Source organism: Triturus cristatus, chromosome 3_2 (genome assembly GCF_964204655.1).
Source record: "Triturus cristatus chromosome 3_2, aTriCri1.1, whole genome shotgun sequence".
NCBI lineage: Eukaryota > Metazoa > Chordata > Amphibia > Caudata > Salamandridae > Triturus > Triturus cristatus.
Genome location: NC_140584.1, coordinates 332,853,103 through 332,871,030, shown reverse-complemented (window position 1 = coordinate 332,871,030; position 17,928 = coordinate 332,853,103). Strand labels below are relative to the sequence as shown.

Here is a 17,928-nt window from a genome sequence, read left to right as displayed (position 1 = left end):
GGGCAGCCCTACCAAATTACGAAGAAACCTACACTGTGTCCTATACAAACTCGAGAGGTCCATAAAGCCCCATAACTCTGCCCCATAAAGTGTCGCAGTATTAATTTTAACATCATAAATTTGTAGGGCGGGGGCAACCCTTTTAGTGATTGATTTCTTTTGCTCACGCAAGAGACAACCAGTCAGTTGGGCAAGTTTTAGCTGTTGGGTCTCTATTTGTGGTTTCCAAGACAATCGGCAATCCAGAGTGACCCCTAGGTACGTCATCGTATCAACTTGTTCCAGGTTAACCCTGTTAAGTTGTACACTACTACGTATTGATTTTTTCCTGGAGAAAACCATAAACTTGGTTTTCCCCACATTTATCTGGAGGTCATTCTGTTTACAATATTCCTCAAAGTGATTTAATGCCGACTGCAAGCCTCCCCTAGTCTTGGAAAGGAGGAGGGTGTCGTCCGCAAAGATCAACATTGGGAATTTAGTCCCCGCCAAAGATGGTGCATCAGTGTTAATAGAGCCGAAGAATTTCACTACCTGATCTATAAAGAGTAAGAAGAGGGTGGGGGCGAGAACGCACCCCTGACGGACTCCCCGTGAAACCGGGAATGAGTCAGTATATTGGCCTTGTAACCCCCATCTTACCCTGGCAAAATTATCTTCGTGTAGTCTGATAATCATCTCCACCAGTTCTCCCGGCATTCCCAGGTCCCTTAGTACCTGCCATAGTTTTCCCCTCGGCACCAAATCAAAAGCTGATTTCAAATCTATGAAAGCAGCAAAGATGGTGCCGCCCCCCAGTGTAACGACCTTCCAGAAAATCATGCAGAACCTCAGAACCTGGTCAATAGTGCTTATACCAGATCTAAAGCCCGCCTGTAGCGGGGACAGTATTCCTTCTAATTCGATCCACCCTTGGACCCTCGCCAAGATCATACGGGCAAAAACTTTCTGGAAGCAGTCAATTAGGCTGATAGGGCGATAGTTCCCTGGGTTCGATCTATCACCCTTTTTGTGTATAGGGAGGATCTCCGCCCCCTTCCAAGACCTGGGTATGTGGGCACCTCTCGCTATGGTGTTAGATATGCTGGTTAAATAGGGAACCCAAAGGCCTGGGTTTAGCTTAAACAGGTCAACTGGGATTTGATCTAACCCAGGAGCTTTTCCTCTCTTGGTTAGGCCTATTGCATGCTCCATTTCCGCTTCTGTAAAGGACATAGTCACGTTGCCAGGGGGTATTGCCGGTAGCAGATTAGATGCAGACGTAGGGTCAACAACTACTGTGCAAAATTGGGAAGAGTAATGGTTTATCCAGGCATCCGGGGATACGTTGTTAGACGGGATGCGGAATTCACCGTCTTTTCCGCATTTAACAATATCCCAGAATTTAGTCTGGTTGTTAGATTTACTGGCGTCCAAAAGGTCTGCCCAAAAATCGTCTTCCCATTCCCTCATTGCCTCCCATTGGACTCTTTTATACCTTTGTCTGGCCTCTCTTATTGCACTTAGGTCTCTTAATTTAACTTTCTCAATTAGGTGGCTATGTGCCTCTCTGCACTCTCTGTTATACCATTTTGCTCTTGGAGCATGCTGATGCCCATTGCTAGGCTTACAAGGTTTTGACAGAATAGTTTTAAGCTCAGAAAAGCATTTGTCATGGATACCCATGATCTTGTCTAAACCCCCCTGACCCCTCTCAACAACAGCAAACCTCACTTTATTTAGAGAATTGGTCACCACTTTTTCGATGTTGGCCTGTATCATTGCATCATTTGATATAGTTGACCATCTCAATCTCCTACGGTCATTTGATACGGTTACAACCCCTAGCCCCCTTGGATCTGGTTCCGCTAATCTTTTCATGTCATACATTTTAATTTTCAGGGACAATGGGTTGTGGTCGCTTTCCGGACGCAATACAACTTCCATATCGACAATTAGACTCCAATATTCCATTTTTATGAGAATATAGTCAATACGACTTTTCCTCACACCATTGTCAAAAGTTGGATTGGCTCCAATGTCCGATTTAGTGCGTCCGTTTGCGGCCCTTAGACCCCAAGTAAGGCAGAAAGCGGTCCAATTCAGGGCAGCCTCCGTTGCTTTGACTGGCTGTTTGTTGGAGAGTTCGGGAATTTTCCAAGTCGCATCTTCTTCAAACCCCCAATTATCTTCCGGCAGGTATAGTGGTTCAGTTGTGCAATTAATATCACCCGCTATTATAATGAATGAACCTTTGTTCCAGCCCATTAATAAAGTATCTAGGGCGCCTATCAACTTTGGGCCACGGCCGCCAGGGAGGCCTCTCGAGTATATGTTAATAATAAGTGTTTCCTGCCCCCCAACTTCCCTCAGCCTTATAGCCAATATATCGGGGTTGTCCACATACAGTTCAGAAACTGAAAAACACCAGGCCTGCTTTACCCAGGTGATCAGACCCCCTGATGCCCGTCCTTTGATACCTTTTATAGCTGGTTTGAAAAAGTTTATGTATCCAGCCATATAAGACGGAGATGTGGCCCATGTTTCTTGCAAGAGGACAACCTCGTGTTTACCTATGAAGGCCATCCAATCCTCTGAGATCATACGGGTCTTAACTCCAGCAACATTCCAAGATACCATATTTGAAATTAAAGAGTTTACCTCTACGTGGTTATTGCTAACATTGGGAGGGGGATTGGAGCTCAGTAAACTATCGTTTGTTAGACTAGTCACATCTATATTAGGAGTGAAAGCCTCTTCCTCACTTTGCCCCCTCAACATGCTAGTGTTGTTGTAGAAGAGGGACTGCTGCTCCTTTACTAGTTCCGAGGTGGGGTTAGATAGGCTATGCGCTCCCTCCCCCTCCCCCAGGGCTATTTTGGGTAACAGGGTGGGTGCACATAGTCAGTCAACCCATTCTAGATCTGACAGTGCCTCGAAATGGTTGAAGAGAGGAGGGTAATATTGAGGACAATGGATTTTGGGCTCCCGAGGCATTCCCCCTTTAAGTTTCCAATGGTTAGGGCCCATTTGGTTGGTTGGGTGCATGTGTGGGTAAAAGTAACCAAGATGTAAAGTCTGTACATCACCCAAACGGGCAAATCTAGCTTTCCTTTGAATTCTATCCACCACCCACGGGTCACTAAATGAAACTAGAATACAGTCACCTTCCAGATCTTTTTCGCCCTTACCTACCCATTCTACTCTCCTTACAAAAAGGATTTCGGTGGGAGATGACTGGGGCAGGGGGCGATGTTTATTTAGCCAGAAGATGACCTTGTTCCGCAGGTCCCCTTGTGATTCTTTAATACCTTCTCTTAGGGGGGCCACTCCGGTTAAAACGATGGTGTATTGTGACGTTTCAGGAGGTAGATTTACTCTGGGTGGCTGTCGTAGATTTCTATTGGCTGTCCTCGGATTCCTATCTCGGGGAGTGGATTTCCTCTCTCTACCCGATATGGAACTCTGTGCTGGAATGTTATTTAGTTGGTTTACTGCGCCATTTGCTGGAATATTTTTCCCCTGCGAGTTGTTAGTTGCCACTGGGCATTTAGCCTTTGATGTTTCTTTGGAAAGGGCGCTACTTACAATGGTCGATGTGGTTACTGTGGATTTTGCTCCTGTTGGTGGTTTTTTAATAGTAAGAGTAGAGGGTGGTGTCCCTGCGGGGATAGTTGAAGTTGACCCCCCTTCTAGATTGGCACCCCCTATGGGATTAGAGCCCCTTGCCTTAAAACTTGTGGTCGTTATGTTTTGCAAGAGGTCCATATTGATATTGGCCGCTGCTTCCAGTACATCTATTTTAGCGGACAATATCCTGGTATTTTCTAAGATCGGGTGCAATAAGGTTTTAATCATTGCTTCTATTTTTACCAACAGGACATCGTCACTGCTAAAACATGTTGGGCAAGGATTAGAAGACCCTGAGTGGACCAATGAGGGACAGTACAATATTGGGGGTTCTTGTATGGTCTGAGGATGAGGGGAACTAATAACATGGTCAATTTTAGGTTGTTTTTGTACAATTTCTCCCTTTGAGGTTGAGGCATGCTTTCTTTTCCGTGAAACCTGATTGCTGGGTGCTGGAGGCAGGGCAGGCATACTGGATAAGGATAGAGGGTAAAGTTGGGGAGTTCTAGTCAAGCTGCTCTCGTCGTCCTCCGTATTTTGACTATCCTCTTCTAAACAGGTCAGGTTGATATCAGATTTTGGTTCAGTGTTATCACTAGACATAGATGTTGGATCTCCGTCCCCCTCTGCATGAACTATCACTTCGGACTCTGAAGTAGAAATACAATTAAATGCAGCATTTGTTAGAGGGCTTTTGACACGGGCCAAGGCACCAATAGATGAGCGTTTCCCAGTAACTAAGTCCAGGGACAATCTATGCTCAGCTAGCTCAATTTCTTTTTCCAATATCCCTGTGGCTCGCGTGAAAAAAGCGTCAAGGGGGCCTGAGACAACACCCTTAGAGGTTTTAATATGCACTAGGCGCTGTTTACCCGATCTTAGGGCCATAGTTGGGGTTAATAGGGGTGCCACAATATAACGCGAGATGTAGTATGCGGTGTGACGAAACAGAAAATGTGCAAAGAACCAAGACTCTAAGCCCAACCCAACCTCGTCCGACCCCGGACGGCCACAGACGGTCCCGCCCTTGTCCCGGGCTTCTCCCGGCGCCCTCCCGCGCGCTCCCGCGCAGCGGGAATGTTACCTTTCCTTTATGGGAGATCTAAGGACCCCAAGGGGGCGGGGCCGGCAGGGAGAGGAGCCCAGCTGGTAACGGGCGCGCGGGGACTCCTGGTCCGTGGAGTCCTCCGCTCTACCCTCGCAGCCCTGCCGGTTGATGAAGCCCTTCGAGATGTGACAGCCGCTGTGTTACCGCGAAGCGGGACCCGCGAAGCGGGTCCGGCGAGAAGGGGCGGTGCACAGCGATCAGGATCAGCGGTAGGTGGTTGTGGGAGCAGTTACAGGATGCCCAGAGATGATAGGAGGAATCCACCTGAGATAAGGCTCGACTGCCTTTTAGCTTCGCCGGTGAATGGGGGCGGGGCCGGCAGGGAGAGGAGCCCAGCTGGTAACGGGCGCGCGGGGACTCCTGGTCCGTGGAGTCCTCCGCTCTACCCTCGCAGCCCTGCCGGTTGATGAAGCCCTTCGAGATGTGACAGCCGCTGTGTTACCGCGAAGCGGGACCCGCGAAGCGGGTCCGGCGAGAAGGGGCGGTGCACAGCGATCAGGATCAGCGGTAGGTGGTTGTGGGAGCAGTTACAGGATGCCCAGAGATGATAGGAGGAATCCACCTGAGATAAGGCTCGACTGCCTTTTAGCTTCGCCGGTGAATGGGGGCGGGGCCGGCAGGGAGAGGAGCCCAGCTGGTAACGGGCGCGCGGGGACTCCTGGTCCGTGGAGTCCTCCGCTCTACCCTCGCAGCCCTGCCGGTTGATGAAGCCCTTCGAGATGTGACAGCCGCTGTGTTACCGCGAAGCGGGACCCGCGAAGCGGGTCCGGCGAGAAGGGGCGGTGCACAGCGATCAGGATCAGCGGTAGGTGGTTGTGGGAGCAGTTACAGGATGCCCAGAGATGATAGGAGGAATCCCTCAGGGCCATATACATTAACCACATGTATTAGATCTTCACCCTTTTTCAGATGTGTAACCACTGTTCTCTTCCTTCATTGTCATGTGATTGTGATTCAATGGATATATTAGCCTTCCTAGCTATTAGAGTAATAACGCCTTTCTTTTTATGAACTGCCGGTGAGCATGAAACGTGTGAGATCAAGTCATGTTTAATAAAGGCTGCATCTTCCCCAGATAATTGTGTCTCCTGTAAAAGTATATCATCTCCCTTTGTTTTAGCTAAGTAATCAAAACTTTTCCTATGTTTAATTGTGTGATTGAGTCCCTTCACATTTAGGGAAACAATGCTGATGTCCTCCGTAATACCATAACTCCTATTCTGAGCCATTATATAAACTAGCGAAGATATTGATGACTGATCTCCTATAGCATATGTGCAGCCCTATAATCAATTCACGTACTAAGTTACTTAGCTCCATATAAGTGCTAGGCAGACATTGGCGTCTCATGTTGATCATAATCCATTCAATGGCACTGCTAGCCATATCTATGGTCACTAGTAGATCGAGAAAGAAAAGAAAAATAGGAAAGGAGAAGCACCAAAGATCAAAAACAACCAAGACTAATCTTACCCAAAATCCCTCCATCCCCTCCTTCCACTACCTGAACGGTTCGAATATAGGAGTTGCGACTACAGGAGCGTCATTCTGACAGCACGTAGGGATATAACATGGTAGATATCAATCTGGAGTAGCGCAAAGATAATAGGCGCTCTGTGTAAGCATGTACTGCAGCCTGTAAAAATATTCAACTGTAACGTATAGGTATATGGTCAATTGCATACAAGAACCGTCACTACTTATTTTTGAACAAGAAAAATATAAAAATTACAGCTTTGTGGCAATCTGAAGCATCATCATGTAACCAAATAAACCAGACCATCAGATTCACCATGATACCTGAGCACAAAATTTCACAGATTACAGCTGAATTCAGAAACTCAAGATAAAATCACACTCCAGAAAATAAGGAGCATTTTACTAGCAATACTACTGTATAGCTGTTCATCAAAAAAGTGGGTCTTCTTCCCCTATACATACTCTTAGATAGCATAGGTAACGGAATTTAGTTAGGTATGTCATCCAACAAATAATATCCATTAACCCACATGAACTCTAATAAACCTGAGCGCTTATCTTGCTTGATTTGTTGAGCTAGATCATCAAAAGGATATCATGACTTTCTTTTATTTGAGGCTAATGTAGAGAAGTCCATGTCTTGAGTTGTCGTTGCTTCAAGGTGTTTTGCAAAGTCATTTGGGTTTGTGAAGAAATGTGGTCTTCCGTTTTCAAAGATTCTAAATTTGGCAGGACCTGCAAAAGTAAATTGGAAGTTCCTGTCTCTCAGCTTATCTCTTAATAGAAGAAATCCTTTCCTCGTATCCACAGTGGTTTTTTAATAGTCCTGCGTGAATGTTATTTTTTGATCTTCCCAGGAGACCTGGCGATTTTTCCAGGCAAAGTTAAGGATGGTTTCCGTCTGTTGGTACCGCAATAGTTTGCAAATGATAGGGCAAGTCATTTTCTTGTAGAAGAGCTGAAACTTGTAACTCTATGTGCCCGGTCTAGTTAAACATTTTGCTGAAATTTTATACCCGTGACCATGGGTATCCAGGATTCCAGAAACGCTACGCAAGCCCCAGGAGAGTCTTCCGAGCCCTCCGGAATACAGAAAATTTGAATATTGCCTCTCCTATTGCAGTCCTCCAAATCGGCAGAATGTCTTTTGAGATTACTGGTGATATCCAAACTGGACTTTTTCTTCATTGGTTTGAGAGGCACTGTCTTTCATGTCATTAATTCTTTGTTCGGTGTCATTGATTTTAGAGTTAATTGTGCTCATATCTGCACGGATGGCAGTGAGTTCTAATTGTATGGAGTCTGTGTTTTGTTTTGTTGACTTTGTCAGGTCATGAACATCGGCTAATTTCTTGAGGATCGTTTCCATTTTGCTATTCACATCTGTTTTAACCTTGATTGGTGAATCTGATGGTGAAGGCTCAGCCGTAGATTTTTTTTATATTGTGCCCTGTGTTCCTTATCCTCCATTATGGTCTACCCTGCACCCGTGATTAGGCTACTAGTATGCAGGTGTAGCCCTTTGGGACAAAATTGTAGTGCTCGCCCGTTCTTGGCTATACTTGGAACGTGACCGGACTGTATCTGGTTGAAACTAGATAGAGGTAGCTCTGAACAATATTATCTCTGCGTTGGTGGTAAGTATGGATGAGATGATGCCGGTTTTAGATGGGTAACACTGTTCCTGTAGTGTCCAGAGACGACCCAATTCTGGAAGTGAGGAACCCTCCCAGTAATCGTGGACCCAGATTAGCAGCACTAATTATTGGCTACTGTTGGGTATCCGGTAATAATGAAAGCTTGGAGGTTGCTATGGTACTTAGTGGACTATAGTACACCACAAGTACACTAGATACGTGGTATGGTGAAAAGCCCTTTGCCACCCCTTATCAAAATGGTAGTTGAGCAATGAGTCCTCTATAACTTTTACAACCGTAAAGGCTACATTTGTGGTTAACTTTCCTGCTTATTGGTAATCTTACTTATCCCTATGGTACTACCAAATTGCCATGAAGGGTACTATTGTCTAGTCAAAGTACTACAGAGACGTCATAGTTGTCTAATGATTGCTCAAAGTACTGGTGCAAGACTCAATTAGCTATGCAGATTGACTTAGCACAGGCAACACCAAAGAGGGCTTATAATCTAATTAGCCAATAAAGTATGGCAATCTCTATGCCGACCATTACTGCGCTGACACTAGGATGCAGTCAGATGCCTCCCAGAGCAATTGGATACAGATCAGCGCGGAGGATCGAGCGCGCTCGGGTCACACCGTGAAGATCGGAGACCCCACCATTTTAAGGTCAGGCTAATGTTCGAGCAGTAGTCACTGCGTAGATGGTCCAAATCCACAGCAATCTTTACCGCAGATCTCCAAATAGCACTGAACTGGAGATCAGACATTAACAAGCCTCATGGGGAAGCTGCTCGCCTCACCACCTAAGAGAACAGAGACGCAAAGTACCTTGTAGAGAATATTGCCGGTGCCATTTTGGAACCAGGCAACTCATGACTAATTAAACGTTGCGGTACAGTTATACCGATTTTGATAATAAATGAAAGTCAATAAACCTTACTGTGCGATGGTCGGTAATGTAAATCGCTTATCTGAAAGAGACACGTTAGTGATAGATTCCTTACCTTAGAATATCCCCAGTTGTCAGACTGGATCTGGAAAGTTTTCATCAGCAGCTCCCCTGCGCTCCGGTAGGCGTTGTCATACCGCTCCGCGTACGTCGGTGGCGTCGTAGCCGCCGAGATGACGTCGTCAGAGCTACTTGGATGCGCCCACGTGCGCTGACGTCAGTTCCTTTCTCCGCGCAGCAACAGAGATCCGAGAGAGAGCGGTACCCCTAGTTAAAAGTTTTAACTTGGTTTCTGGCAACTTGTTTTGTCGAGTACTTGACTCCTGGTGCAGCAGGGATGCCCGGGTTTAAGTCCTGTAGGGCCTGCCGTCGGAACATGTCTGTGGAGGATCCGCACGACGTGTCTCTTCTGCTTGGGGCACGCCCGTGCCCCGATTGTCTGGCCATGGCGTCGAAAGCTTTGCGGGAGCATTCTCGAAAGTTGTTAGAGGTCCGGCAATAGGTTCCGCGCCGATCAAGGTCCCGCTCCCATGAGAGGGCTAGGGACCGGTCGCGGAGCCATCCGCATCGCTCACCAGAATCGGGGACAGGTAAGTCGAGGCGCCATAAAAAGTCAAAGAAGCGACGTCGCTCTTCCTCTACCACTCACCGGTCGCAGGACGCAGTGGAGGGGGCGAGCGGTCACTCCCCCGCGGCTCTGTTGGAGCCTCCGTCGTTGCCTGTGGCCTACCCACCCTTTCCGGTATCGCACGCGACTTCGGATGAGGTACAGGCCTTTGCATCGGCCTTGCGCCATTTGTTTGTCCCATCGGGTCCTTTCGGAGCGCCTTCGGGCCCAGCGGACCCATTGGGTGGGTCTGCCCCCGTGCCACCGCCTTTGGCCTCGGCTACACCAGCACCATGCTCTGCGGCGCTGCCGGCTCCGGCCTCTGCGCCGCTGCTGACGCTGGACGGCGCAGAACCGGGACAGGTATCTTACCCCACAATTCCATTTCTGGGTGGGGAGGTCGTCCCATTTCCCCGGGCACCTTGTCCTTACCGGCCTCCTCAACAACCGGTGGATGAAGGGGAGTACTGGGAGGGGTCTGAAGATCCTCTTGCAGCTCCATGCGAGGATGAGCCTGAATGGGAAGGTGACATGGAAGGTCTGGATTTCTCTCCACAGCCTGGTACACTGTCCCCTTCTTCCGCTGCTATGGAGGAAGTTGGGACTTTTTCAGTGGTGTTGTGTAGGGCGGCTGAGGCTCTTAACCTCAAGCTCCCCTCTGTACCTATCAGGACCAATCTCCTGAGGTGCTGCATCCACCGTCGTTCTCCGCGGAGCCGCTGCTGCCCATCAACGAGGCGCCTTCTGACATCCTGTTAAGCACCTGGACCAAACCTAACTCCGGGGTCCCTGTAGATAAGGGTGTGGCACGCCGCCATCGCCGGGCGACCCCAGCTTTCTCACACAACACCCGACGCCTGGTAGTCTGCTTGTCCAGGCTTCTGCCTCGCCAAGCCCATTCCCTTCTGCTCCTCCGGATAAGGAATCGCGGAAACTGGAGCAGTTTGGGAAAAAGATTTTCACTTCTGCCAGTTCTGGGTTGCGAGCGTGGAATACTGCATGCCTGTTGGGCCGCTATTCCCATTTAGTGTGGGACACCGTGGCACAGGTGCTGCCTCAGTGCCCGGTGGAAGCACGGTCGGTTCTCTCCCAGGCCATTACCGAAGGAAGGGATGCTGCTAAATTTACTATCCGTTGTGGGCTTGACACGGTTGATTCCCTCGGCAGGGCACTTTCCACAACAGTGGCGCTCTTACATTATGCTTGGTTCAGAATTACTGGCTTCTCCGGGGATGTTAGAACACTTTGTTGTACATGCCCTTTGATGGCACTCGCCTCTTTGGTGACAAGGCGGATAGCACCCTGGAACGCTTTAAGGACTCTCGAGCTACGGCCCAGTCCTTGGCTCTCGCCACCTCGTGTACTGCCTCGGGGTCCACTTTTCGATCCTTTCGAGGTCAGGGTCGGGGCGCCCAAGTGCGTTCCTTTCAAACCTGCAAGCCTGCGCAGCCGCAATTTCAGCGCAGCTGCGGGCGTGGGACCCGCCGTGGTGAGGGCAGCGGGCAGATCAATCCACCACCGCCCCTGCTGCCGCCACCTCAAAACCTTCCTAGTCCGGTGTTTCAGGCCTACCAGACGCCAGTGGGTGTCAGGATTTGCCATCACCTTCCCCACTGGCGCACCATCACCTCGGACAGATGGGTTCTGCAAATAGTCCGAAGGGGCTACTCCCTTCCCTTTGAGTCTACCCCTCCAGCCATGCCACCTCAGTACCACCGCATATCGGGGGATAACTTGGCACTTCTCCAGCAGGAAGTTGCGATCCTCTTGGCCTAGGGGGCCATTGAGCGCGTTCCGATGCCAGAAGTAGGTTGTGGTTGTTATTCCCACTACTTCCTGTTCCAAAGGATGACAAGGGCCTGCGTCCTATCTTAGACCTCCAGAACGTCAATCGCTTCCGGAAGGAGAAGTTCAAAATGCTCACGCTTGCTCAGGTCTTATCTGCCCTAGACCCGCAAGACTGGCTGGTAGCGTTGGACTTGCAGGATGATTATTTTCATATCTCCATCCTGCCAGCCCACCGTCGTTACCTACGGTAGGCCACGAGCACTTTCAGTTCACCGTGCTCCCTTTCGCCTTACCAGTGCCCCTCGGGTGTTCACGAAAGTGATGGCGGTGGTCGCAGCTCATCTGCGCAGATCAGGGGTTTCAGTCGTCTCCCACCTCCAGACTACGGCTGACCTCCTGCATTTGCTGGTGTTCTCCATCAATGTACCGGAGTCGCACCTGATTCTCTCTCAGAAGCTCCTCTTCACCGGTGCGGTTCTGGATACGGCGCAGTTTAGGGTTTATCCTCCCGAACAGCGAGTCCGGAACTTTCGGGCAATGATTCCGATCTTTCGGCCCTGGTCCTGGGTTTCGGTCAGGAAGACCCTGAGACTGCTGCACCTCATGGCCTCCTGCATCCTGCTGATCTATCATGCCAGATGGCATATGCGGGCTCTGCAGTGCGACCTGAAGTTCCAGTGGACGTAACATCGGGTGAACCTGTCCGACCACGTCCAGGTCTCGGAGGGCAGTGCACAGGACTTGCAGTGGTGGATCACGAACCAGCGTTGGGTCAGCGGCAGATCAGTCTCCCTTCCCCAACCGGAGCACACAGTAGTGACAGATGCGTCTCTCCTGGGATGGGGCGGCCACATGGGAGAGGCGGAGATCAGAAACCTCTGGTCTCCGGCGGAGTCCAAGCTCCATATCAGTCTTTTGCAGCTCAGGGCGATCCTACTGGCACTAAAAGCATTCCTTCCCTCTGTCAAGGGTAGAGTGGTGCAGGTGTTCACGGACAACACCACCGCCATGTGGCACTGCAACAAGCAGGGCGGGGTGGGGTCGTGGACCCTATGTCAGGAGGCTCTACGTCTCTGGACATGGCTGGAACGTCAAGGCTTTTCCTTGGTGGTTCAACACCTGGCAGGTACACTGAACGCCAGGGCGGACGAACTCAGCCGCAGGTGCATGTTGGATCACGAATGGCGTCTTCACTCAGAGGTGGTGCAAGGTCTCTTTCAGTAGTGGGGAGAACCTTGGTTAGATCTATTTGCCACCGAAGAGAACGCGCAATGTCAGCAGTTCTGCGTGTTGGAGTTTCCAAGGCGGCACTCGCTCTGAGACGCTTTTCATCACGAGTGGAGTTGCGGTCTATTGTAACGCCTTTCCACCTATACCACTTCTGCCCAGAGTCCTGAAGAAGATCAGACGCGACCGTGCCCAAGTCATTCTTGTGGCGCCGGACTGGGCTCAAAAAGTTTGGTATCCCGAGCTACTAAGTATGAGCATAGATCCCCCAATCCGACTGCCTCTTCTGGAGGATCTCCTGTCGCAGCAGTAGGGGACGATCCTCCACCCGAACCTGTCCAGCCTCCACCTCCTTGCGTGGAGATTGAGCGGCGACAGTTGATTCCCTTTGACTTGCCTCCTGAAGTTTGTAATGTAATTCTGGCAGCCAGGCGTCCCTCCACTAAAATGAACTACGTCTGTCGGTGGAAAAGATTTGTTGCATGGTGCACAGTGAAAGCTGTAGATCCTCTTGCTGCCTCTTTCTGAGGTCCTATTGTTCCTTCTTTCTTTGGCCCAGCAGGGCTCTGCTCTGGGCACCATCAAGGGCTACCTTTCAGCTCTTTCAGCCTTTCTTAGGCTGCCTGATTAGCCCTCTCTTTTCAAGTCCCTGGTTGTCAATAGATTTCTCAAAGGTCTTACTCACCTTTTCCCTCCTATTCCTTTTGTGATGCCTCAATGAGACTTAAACCTGGTGCTCACATACTTGATGTGCGCTCCCTTTGAGCCTCTTCATAACTGTCCTTTGCGGTTATTAACTTTTAAAACTGTCTTTCTGGTGGCCATCACCTCCGCTCGGCGGGTGAGTGAGCTCCAAGCTCTTTCCTGTAAACCTCCTTTCCTGGCGATTCATCCGGACAAGGTCGTGCTTCGTCCACGTCCCTCCTTTCTACCAAAAGTAGTCTTTGCCTTTCATCTCGGACAAATTGTCAATGTGCCCACTTTCTTTCCGCCTCCGCACCCTTCAAGAGAAGAGGAGAGGCTCCACTGTCTGGACCCAAAACGTGCGCTTTTGTTCTATCTCAACCGCACACAACAGTTCTGGGTTGATGACCAGCTCTTTGCTGGCTACGTGGGCGCCAAGAAAGGCCCGGGCTGTGCACAAGCTCACTATCTCCCGAGGGGTTGTCTTGTGCATTAAAGCCTGTTACTTTCTGGCTAAAAAGGAACCTCCGTTTGGGCTACGCGCCCATTCTACCAGGGCGACAGCAGCTACTACAGCATTGGGACGCGGTGTCCCCCTGCAAGACATCTGTCAGGCGGCCACTTGGGCCTCGTTGCATACTTTCACTAAGCACTATTGCCTTGACAGTCCGGTCCGGAGAGATGGCTTCTGTGGCCGTTTGGTTCTCCGTGACTTTCTGGTGTAATGTCACTTCGCAGACCCACCACCGGGGTTGGTATTACTTGGGTATGTATTCTAAGGTAAGGAATCTATCACTAACCTGTCTCTTTCAGATGCACAAGTTACTTACTTGTAACGATATATCCCTAAGAGACATTAGTTAGTGGTAGATTCCTTACCGCCTGCCCATCCTCCCCGTTCTGCGAACTGTTCTCTAGGGTCCAGGTCATCCCTTTCAGGGCCCTAGTTCTATTGCACCAGTAGTCGGTCTCTGGCATGGCTCCTGGCGCGGAAAAGTTGTGTTCAGAACTGACATCCACATGCGTTGCTGCGTCTAAGTAGCTCCGGCGACGTCATCTCGGCGGCTACAACGCCACCGACGTACGCCGAGCCGTAAGACAATGCCTACCGACGCGCAGGGGTACTGCTGATAAACTTTCCGGATCCAGCCTGACACCTGGGGATATCTATCTCTAACTAATGTCTCTTACAGATATATTGTTACACAAGTAAGTAACTTGTGCGTTTAGCGGACTGACATGTGTATGATTAGGGAGGGAAAACAGCATCTCCAGCGGCTCGGTTAGGGTACTCACCTCTCCATTTTGTGTAACTGCCTTCCTTGGGTCTCGTCTGGATCATCCGGGTCGGCCCCGATTAGTTGGTCATTCAGGGGCTTTCCATTGCCGGTGACTGACCATCAGATGCCGCTTCACTTTAGGGGGTTCATTCCGTGGATCGTTTCTTTCCTCTTACGTTGGACTCCAGAACGTAGGACAATTGTTCTCTCGTTGTGCAGAGCGATGGATTCAGGCAGTCATGAGCTCTGCTGTCCAAGCCACGACCCCCTAAATACTGAATGAATCTCTTGTCATGCCGAAATTACAACAAAAACAATATAACACTACCTTCGCTCTGTCCACCAACACAGCGTATTAAATGTCACACCAATCACTAAAAACACAATGGAAATACATCTACAGCCCTTAAACCTCTCCAAGACTGCCCTGCCACTTTTAGCGCTTTAACTTCTTCTGTAGGCACCAGCATCCTAATAGATTTGTTCAGCATTTTTGTTTTTATAAAAACTACTTATTGAGTAACTTGTGCTATTCGGTCACATGTTTGAACACAGTATGTAGTTTTTTTTGTATCCATTGACCCCCAACTCAGTTTCTTTTTATCATAAACATTAATTTGAGTAATGTAACTAGAGATCTGTTTTAAGGATCCAAGACTCCAGATAGCATATTTTCGATGTATCTTGGATTTAATTACAGTTACAGTGGAAATTAGTATGAATATTTTTCTTTTTAATCTAAAACCTAGGATCGTGTCGGAGGAAGAGTTGCAACATTTCGGAAAGGAAATTATGTTGCTGATCTAGGTGCTATGGTGGTTACTGGCCTGGGTAAGTGACTAGTATGAAGCACATGATGGTCTCACAAACCTGTATGCTTAAATGTAAATATGGCAGCTGACAAATAGATCTGTCTAAAATGGCACGGAACTAGGCCATTATCCCATCTTAGAACTTCATGTATAGATTATATTTAGTGTTTCGTATGAGGTAATTGTGCCAAAGCTGGTCCTCCAGTTTGAAGGCCTTTCATGTAGGTTTTAGGAAGTCACACTATTCCAGCTGCATAATGTAGGGCTCTTGATAAGTGTGTTACTCTTGGAGTGGGGGTCAGAAATGCCTGTCGTTGCATTTTGACCTGTAGGCTTAACTTGGTGTCTTGTTGTCTCTCAAAAAATGTAATGTGTAAACCTAACAATTTCACCAAAACCCCTTCAAAATCTCTAACCCGCAAATAAACCCCCCTCCCCGCATCCCTGCTTGACAAAGCCATTGTTGCCCACCACCCCAGTACGCCTGCCGACCCACCCAACTTGAAAACCTTTTTTAGAGGAACGTGGACCACCGCTGTCCCAGCCCTCCCCTCCTAGTCGCAAATTCTCTCTTCTCCCCGGCCCCTAGGATGGGACAACAACCATGTCACTCGTTGTTATTCTCACCCGGCCATCGGCTTAGTTCATTCTCAGTCCTGTTCAAAGGGACTCACTAGGCGTCTTCTGCTCACTCCTGAGCCTTATTCCTTTTTATACAGCCAGATCCTGTGCATTCCAGTTTTCAGAAGTCTAGGTTTGTTCTAACACTCAGTTCCCTTGGTGAGTTGTGGAAAGCTCCTCCCCTCGACTTTGTTCCGTCATTGTGCATAGATGAGTTTAGTGATTCTCCACGCTATCTCCCACATTGCGTCCTGGATGAGGGCCCCCCAACAGGGCGCCACCCCTCAAGCCATGAACACACTGCTGGAGGAAGGGTTTGATTAAGTTTTTCATTGGCTAATCAGTCTGGCATCCTGGCTAAATCCACATGAAACTTATCAGACATTTAGCAGGTTTTGTTTTCTCGGAGTGTGAAGTTTTGAGCAGATGCAGGGGATGGGATGGCGGGATGTGGAGGGATGAATAAATGATTCATTCCTTAAGGACTTTTGTGCAGTTAGACATAGATTAAAATTTGGCAAACTATTAGCAGCTGAAGTCCAGTTCAAGAATACAAAATTAAAGAGTGCGGTCCATAAGGTGAGGGCTGGTGCCACACGCCACTGAGTATGGCTGTGGAAGTTAGACACAGTAACTTGCCCCTAACAACCACTGTACACAGCCAAAGGTTGTGCGCTCTTCTGATTGGTTAAATGGCAAGGAAATACAATACGTCTTTTAATATTTTTTTTTTTTAAAAGCCTGAAATTCACAGTGAATGGTTATTTTTCAGTGCATACCATAACTCATGTCACCACCCAATCACACGCAGTACCCCACTTTGCTCATTTCATGTGATAAGAAAAATAAAAGTCAAGAAAAAGGGAAGCTTCTTTGGGGTGTGAGTTATGGTGTGAATTGTGCTACCTGATTTGCTTCTTTTGAGATCTGTCGCTGCCCCAGGTCATGCAGTTATCCAACTAATTTGGCACTTACCTGAAGGTTTATGCCATATATTAACCTTATAAGTGATGCTAACGGTTGAAGGCATAGGAAGATGGACTCTGTCGCCTGACGTACCTATTTTGTGTTGCATCAGATCATGCTGTAATGCTTTGGTGTGCACTGCCCCTGCTACCCCAAAAATGCTGGTAGCCAGAATCAAAACAGAAGCTGCCCTTCGCTTGTGGATCACAGAGTATCAAAATGACCCCCATCTGCTGCTGGAGCGTTCAAAACAGAGGTGGCAGTATGGGTCCATATCACATGAAAAAGGGATGGGCCTTTGCTGTTTGGGTACTGTGGCTGCCTGGTTCAACAATGGGAATGGAATGTGTCCCAGCTGGTGGGGATAATTGTTGGTAGGCTTGATTTTATTTTTGATTGGTCTCCCTACACCCCCACCCCCTCCCTCCACCAAATAAAAACTTCACAACTCACATCAGTGTAGGCTTCCCTCAGCGATCACATTAATCTCTTGGGGTTCCCAAGATAGGGTTCCAGGTATCTTCACAACTAATTATTGACCTTGGTCTCAGGCCTGGAAATTCATATCCACTTGTATTTTGTTTACCTCCAGAGATCACTGCTGGCTTATTTTCACTTGAGGATATATATGCTCTTCCCTTGGCAGAATTAAGGCTTCTGTCAGGTGAGGATGGCTTAAGCGTTGTTGGGAGGAGAGCCAGACCCATTTCCCTGAATCTTTTGAATGAATACAAGGCATACTCCTGTTATTATTCTTGCTGCTACCAGAAAATAAAGAGATCGGCTCTTTTCTCAACTTTGAGCAAAACTCTTGTTTTGTACACATTGGGTGTAACTTGTAACCTAAGTTTTATAATGTCAGTAATGTGTTTTTAAGAAAACTTTTTGAAGTGTGACAGAATGCCTCAGTAAACCCTAAGCTTGCAGGTCTCTCATTAAGATGTTTATCACAGCACGGACAAGAAATAAACTTTGGTAACTATTGTGCATTGGTACAAGTTAATCAGTTTAAATGATTTAAATTATGTTTCAGGTGGAAATCCAATGGCGGTTATCAGTAAACAAGTAAACATGGAGTTAGCCAAAATTAAACAAAAATGTCCACTTTACGAAGCTAATGGACAAGCTGTAAGTATAATTATATTTTAAATGCGGTTTC

At 48.3% G+C, this 17,928-nt stretch overlaps 1 protein-coding gene across 2 annotated transcripts in view; it reads left to right on the top strand.

Moving 5' to 3' along the window:
* Window positions 1–17,928, top strand: part of KDM1A (lysine demethylase 1A) — a 718,736-nt gene that overhangs the window by 195,950 nt on the left and 504,858 nt on the right. For both annotated transcript variants that reach the window (XM_085647807.1, XM_085647806.1), the window contains exons 6-7: window positions 15,120–15,201; window positions 17,803–17,897. In XM_085647807.1, the coding sequence (XP_085503933.1) occupies window positions 15,120–15,201; window positions 17,803–17,897 (177 nt within the window). The remainder of the gene's footprint in view (window positions 1–15,119; window positions 15,202–17,802; window positions 17,898–17,928) is intronic.